This window comes from Agrilus planipennis, unplaced genomic scaffold, assembly GCF_000699045.2.
Source record: "Agrilus planipennis isolate EAB-ADULT unplaced genomic scaffold, Apla_2.0 scaffold432, whole genome shotgun sequence".
In the NCBI taxonomy this organism is placed as follows: domain Eukaryota; kingdom Metazoa; phylum Arthropoda; class Insecta; order Coleoptera; family Buprestidae; genus Agrilus; species Agrilus planipennis.
Window position 1 is genome coordinate 38,757 of NW_020439196.1, and position 6,414 is coordinate 45,170.

The 6,414-nt window shown below is 34.2% G+C and overlaps 1 protein-coding gene across 1 annotated transcript; it reads right to left on the reverse strand.

The window, feature by feature from the left end:
* Positions 1 to 7: 7 nt before the first annotated feature.
* Positions 8 to 3,813, reverse strand: LOC108743012 (alpha-(1,6)-fucosyltransferase). The gene is made up of 8 exons (XM_018478405.2): positions 3,629 to 3,813; positions 3,179 to 3,555; positions 2,845 to 3,126; positions 2,623 to 2,788; positions 2,373 to 2,559; positions 1,602 to 1,839; positions 1,222 to 1,549; positions 8 to 840 (listed from the first exon to the last, which is right to left on the reverse strand). The coding sequence occupies exons 2-8, from the start codon at positions 3,412 to 3,414 to the stop codon at positions 511 to 513; spliced, it is 1,767 nt and encodes a 588-aa protein (XP_018333907.1). The 5' UTR covers positions 3,415 to 3,555; positions 3,629 to 3,813; the 3' UTR covers positions 8 to 510.
* Positions 3,814 to 6,414: the final 2,601 nt, after the last annotated feature.

The window sequence follows — 6,414 nt, forward strand, 5'->3', positions numbered from 1 at the left end:
TATTTATATTTATATATATAAATAAAAATTCCTACGTTCATTGAATGAGCCGTAACTCCAGTATAAGTAATAAAGCATTAATGTTCTGTATATATCAAAGTAAGTATAATTTAAATAGAATAACAAAAAGAGCAAAACTTGTAATTTAATTATTACATTTTTCTATAAATAACTTAAAGTTAAAATAATTACAATATACAACCCACAGTCAGAAGGGAGAGGGAACTGCGTCGATGGGGTAGGGCATGATCTTGTATATAACTAACTGTTTCACTTAGGGGTGGAGGGTTTACGATCAGAGGTAGGAGCAAAAAAATTGGATGGTGAAAATGAATGAAAAGTGCGGAAAAATACCTTTTTGGTGATATCCAACCTCCTTCAGTCTTCCGCCCTCATTCCTACCGTGGGTTTCGTATCATAAACAATTACCATATTTTGTAAATGTTTATAAAGCCAACAACAATAAAGTCAATGTTAACAACAAATCGAATATAAAGTCCAAAAAAGTTGCTAACTGTCCCGCTTTTCATTAATTTCTGAATAAGTTGGAAAGGCGACGGACTCTACAGTATTTTTAATCTTAAAGCTTGGAAACAAACCTAATTGGTTAGTGCGCATGTTACGTCCTTTGCTATAGCCGTCCCAGTGATTTCCTGCTACACCAACCAAATCGCCAACCTTCAAGTCAATCTCATTGATGCCTTCCGCTTTGTGGGGTAGTACTGCGACATAGTAATGAGGATTTTGACCTCCATAATAGTAAATATCATCTAAAGAACGGAAACGAGCCGATGCATCTGGATAATTATTTTGCATGATTTCATAGGCGAGACGACATACCTGAAATAATTAAATTTAATGACTAAAATTAAAATCGAGTCCATTGTTTTTAGAAAAAAAGAAAGTAGCAGAAAAGTACTAGGATTGATAAGAGTATTGAAAATTGTCCCCATAACTGTGAAAAGAATAAATTTTAAAAAAATGTTTTTCTTATTGTTCCTCATACTTCTCTCTAATAATTTATATATGGTATGTAATTAAGAAAATTCTAATAATAATATGCAATTAGAATGTCGAGTGTTGACGGTCGGACGGAGAAATCCGACGATTGACGAGATAGACCGAATTTTGATAATTATCATTATGAGTCTATCTCTATTATAATTGCTCTAGTGTCTAATCTATATATACATATACACACCTAACTATTTTAAATCTCACCTGTGAAGAAAACGTACAAACTAGGTAGTCACATTGTGATAAAAAGTGTATGTCTAATATAATTCCTTTCAGTGAATTCTCAGTAAATCGAGTTTCAACAGCAGCAGACATAGAAACTTGAGGATCCCCTAAAATTTCATAATTTGGATACTTCTTTCGAGCTTCTGTAATTACTTTAGGATCATCTGATGCAATGTAAACTCTTCTAATAACATCTTTCTCTTTCATTTCCAGTACATCATAATAATCTTCAACTGATACCATGTATTCTTCAATGCTATGAAATGAGGCTTCTGTTCCAATTTTATCAGTCCGTCTAACATGGACTCTGTAAATCAGTATATTAGTAAGTTGTAGTGTATAGTGATTGCTTAATTTACCCAACAATTGGTTTAACAAAGCTCATACTCTTTGCAGCCTCATTTAACAGTCTTTCAGTAGCTTCTTGAGGCCTAAAAAGGTATTTTAAAAATTGACCTACCCACCAAACTTGTGGATCACCATGAAGTCTAGCTAATCTAAGAGCCAAGTCTTTAGGAACTGCTGGAGGAAGAAACTGTGGTTTTGGGTTAACATAATCAATAATGGGTAAACTGATAACCTGAGCATCAGGATGCCCTAAAATGAATTAAATTACTTTGATTTACAGACCTTAAATAAACTATTATCAATAATTAAAAATAAATTAATAACAAATGCCTCATGTTTATGAACAAAATAATATAATCTATTAAATGACAATAACATCTTGTATCCAACTAAATTGTAACAGAAAATACATAGGTATATTGTAAAAAATGACTCTAATCTCGCCAAATAACCAACGATGTGTTCTATATTTGAAATTTCTTTATTGTATAATATGAATTCATATTAATATGAAAACCCTTGTTAAAACCAATTGTGATACTAGTCGACATTAGATGCAAGCAATGATAGAAATTCAAGCTTGAAAATGACTGAAATAGACAGTCGAAACGTCGCTTTTATACTTTTACAATAAAGAAATTTCAAATATAGAACACATCGTTGGTTATTTGGCGAGATTAGAGTCATTTTTTACAATTTGAATTTTGCACACCAACGAAATTAGATTCAATCAATAATTTAACATAGGTATATTGTTTGAAAAAGTTTATTCACAAACTCACCAGACCATTCTTTTACTGATTTTCCACTGGGATCTGTACAAGTATCACTCACAGGTTTAAATATTGTTTCCCAACCTGCTTTATTATATCTCCAACCTTTCGATTTTAAAATAAGAGTTCTCTGAGTACCGTAGGCAACCATAAAACAGTAAACTACATGATGTAATTCACATCCATATCCACATCCCTAGTAAATTTGTACACAAATTAATGCTATAATCATTTTTAAAAATCAAAATAACAATTAAACCTTATTAATGTTGCAAATAAGTTTTTTGGCATTTGCACAGTCAGTGGGATTTTGCAAATACCTAAGTCTTTCCTGTACGATATTACTTAAACTTTCTGCTTCTTTTTCTCTCCATTTTGCATAACCATCAGCTTCTGATAAAAAATCAATGTCATGCAGAAGGGACCTAAAGTAATGAATATTTGTTGTCATTAATTAATATAATTTCGTATTCTTACAAACCGTTTATGTTCAGCTCCCAGAGACAAAATTTTATTAATTGAATTTGACAAATCAGGAGCAACGTTATTTATGTGGTCCTTCAATTTTTTTATTTCTGAATTACTAAAATACCACCATTCTCTGACTCCATTTTCCACCCTCCTGCGAGTTATTTCATATTGTGAATTAGGATCATCTTTCTCATTAGTATATCCTTTTTCAGGATCTACCAATTGGTCTTCTGTCTTGATCAAACGTTCCTTAAATTTTTCCAATGACTGTTTTTGATTAGACTGTAAATCTCTGTAAAAAAATAATTAAGTCTCTAAATACAGTTTATTTTCTTACTACTTACCCCAAATTAATGTCTTTAATGATCTTCTGAAGCTCCAAATTTTGTTTTCTTAGGATTTCTAAATCAGATATGACCCTTTTCAACCTGTCTGCTGTGCCAGAATCAGTAACTGATTGGGACTGGGAATTCAAAAAAGGCAGAAAAACAAGCACAAGAATTACTAACCAGGCAGCCAAAAAGAAAACTAATAAACGATTCCATCCTAATGAAGCCACTTGCCTTATTATTGCACTCATTTCAAAATCGAAGTTAAAATCCTGGCGCAATTCTTTTTAGTTTCAAACCATTGTTGTTTAATTCCACGTGTACATTTGGTACTCGAGCAGATAAGATCTTTTTATATAAATTGCTTGTTTATTCTGTCCGCAATCATGTAACTACATAATGTAATTATCTCATATTAATCTAATGAATTTGACTATTTCATACAATGTTCTCTTTAGTCCTTACATTGATATCTCTACTTTTATTGTCCATATTAATTATTTTCGTCTTAATTTACATTAAAAATTCGGTAAAATACAACTTCCTTTTTATCAACGGTTATTTAAGAAATTCAAAACAAACGGGCATTAAAATAATTGGGAAATTTTCATGACCAGCATTCGACAGTTGATAGACAATTGACATAAGAAAAGCTAATGATTATCTATGGTCTCATGAACACCATGGCATACACTGGCATATACTTACACCATAGAAGAATTGAAATCAACACCAGCGGCAGATTCGATAACTTTCATTTATCACAGTTAACTAAAGAGAGCGCTGTTATATAAATTTGAAGCTATTTAATTTTTAAAAAGTGAAATGAAAACTGATAATTAAATAGTTCTTCTAAAATTACTTTTTGTACGATCATCATCATAAGGTCATCAGTCCTAAGACTGGTTGGACACGTACCTCCACTCTTTCCTATCCTGAGCTAAACTTCGCATTTCCCTAAAACTAGAACAGCCCACATCCTTAACTATTTGCGAACAGTAATCTAATCTAGGTCTACCTCTACCCCTCCTAACTCCTGTTTCTGCCTCTAATATGTCTCTGACTAGACCTTCATGCCTGAGAAGGTGTCCTACCAACCTATCTCGCCTATTTTTTATTGACTTCCATAGAGTCCTCTGTTCTCCTATTCTTTCCAATACCTCTTCATTTCTAACCTTTTCTACCCACGATATCCTCATCATCCGCCTATAACACCACATTTCGAACGCTTCTAACCTTTTCTTTTCCGCCGCTCCCACTGTCCATGTTTCGCACCCGTACAACGCCGTGCTCCAAACATACACCTTTAACAACCTTTTTCGAATTTCTAAATTAACCGTTCGCGAGCATAGAAGTGACTTCTTTTTATTAAAGGCGACACGACCCTGCGCTATCCTCTGCTTTATATCCCTACTACTCCTTCCATCCTCACTTATCTGACTTCCTAGGTATCTAAAATCAGCCACTTCTTCTAATTTTTCGTCTCCTATCTTTATATTCGCTCTTTCCCTACTTTTTCTTCCCTTGCATATCAGTATTTTAGTTTTACTTTTATTTATTTTCATACAGTACTGATCTGTCAGTACCGCTTCCATTTTATTTAAAGCTATCTCTAGGTCCTCCTTGCTAGATGCTAATACTGCTATATCATCTGCAAATCTAAGCATACTAATCTTTTGCCCTTGCACGTCTATCCCTACAGTTGTACTGTCTTTAATGATGTTGATGGCGTCTTCGATGTATAGATTAAAAAGTAGCGGTGACAGTGTGCATCCCTGCCTGACTCCCTTCCTAATATTTACTTCTCTACGTTGCATCCCCAGCTCTATAACTGCCTGTTGCTCTTTATACAAACTAAGTATCACTCTTCTATCTTTGTAATTCATCCCTACATTTTTAAGTATATTTAACATCTTGTCCCATTTAACATTGTCAAAAGCTTTCTCTAAATCTACAAATCCTATGTACGCACCCTTTCCTTTTTCTATCGTTTTCTCTATTGCTACCCGTAAAGCTAGAATGGCCTCCCGCGTTCCTCTATTTCTTCTAAACCCAAATTGATCTTCCCCTAATAGTTCTTCCGCCCTTTTTTCCATCCTCCTCTGTACAATTCTAGTTAAGATTTTTGACGCATGGGAAGTTAAGCTAATTGTTCGAAATTTCTCGCACCTATCCGCGCCCCTCTTCTTAGGTAATGTTACTACTACGTTCCGTTTATAATCCTCTGGGACTTTCCCCGTTTCGTAAATGTGACTAACTAGCTTAAACATACGATCTCTAACCTCTTGTCCTGCATGTTTTAGAATTTCCCCCTGTATCCCATCTACACCTGGCGCCTTATTATTCTTTAAATTTTTTAATGCTACATCGAACTCTTCTCTCATTATGGGATAACCAAGCTCATCTATTTCCACACTATCTTCCTTCTCTAATATATCTCCTAACTCAGGGCCTGCGTAAAGGTTCTCTAAATATTCTTTCCACCTATCTGCCTTTTCCTCATTTTCTATCAACATGACCCCTGCCTCGTTTCTTATATTATTACTACTGTATCCTACATCTCTAAAATTCCTTTTAATTATATTATAAGCCTCATCGGTTTTACCTACTTCAAACTTTTCTTCTACTTCTTTACACATCCTATCAATCCACTGTTCCTTAGCTGCCCTACACTTCCTAATTATTTCCCACTTTATAGCTTTATATCTTTTTTGCCCTTCTTCGTCTGTCCTGTTTTTGTATTTCCGCCTTTCGCCTATTAATCCTACAATCCCATTTGTTATCCAGGGTTTCCTACTTTCGTTTTGTTTAAGACCTACTACTGACTTAAGGCACGTTTTAATGCAGTTCCACTCTGTCTCTATGTGCCCGTCATTCGCTTCTCCAGCCGCCATTAGTATTTCGTCTGTGATTTTACCTAGCCTATCACGCGCTTCGTTACATTTTAGCTTTTCTTAGTCTAGACGTCTCCTACCTTCCGTCTTTTTTAGAATGTTGAATTTAAGATTGGTCTTCAAAACTACTAAATTATGATCACTATCTATATCTGCTCCTGGATAACTCCTACAGTCCTTCACTTGATTTTTGAATCTTTGCCTAACAAGTATGTAATCTAACTGATATCTCCCTAAATCACCTGGCATCTTCCATCACGTATAACGTCTCCTAACGTGATGGTTGAATAAAGTATTCGCGACGGTTAAGTTATGTTTATCGCAAAATTCTATCAGCCTATCTCCCCTATCATTTCT

Excerpts from the sequence above, each read along its gene's own strand:
- LOC108743012 (XM_018478405.2), bottom strand. The coding sequence starts at position 3,414 with ATGAGTGCAATAATAAGGCAAGTGGCTTCATTAGGATGGAATCGTTTA. Across the intron at positions 3,127-3,178 it reads ATTAAAGACATTAATTTGGG|AGATTTACAGTCTAATCAAA; the intron begins GTAAGTAGTAAG and ends ATTTTTTTACAG. Across the intron at positions 2,789-2,844 it reads CTGGGAGCTGAACATAAACG|GTCCCTTCTGCATGACATTG; the intron begins GTTTGTAAGAAT and ends TCATTACTTTAG.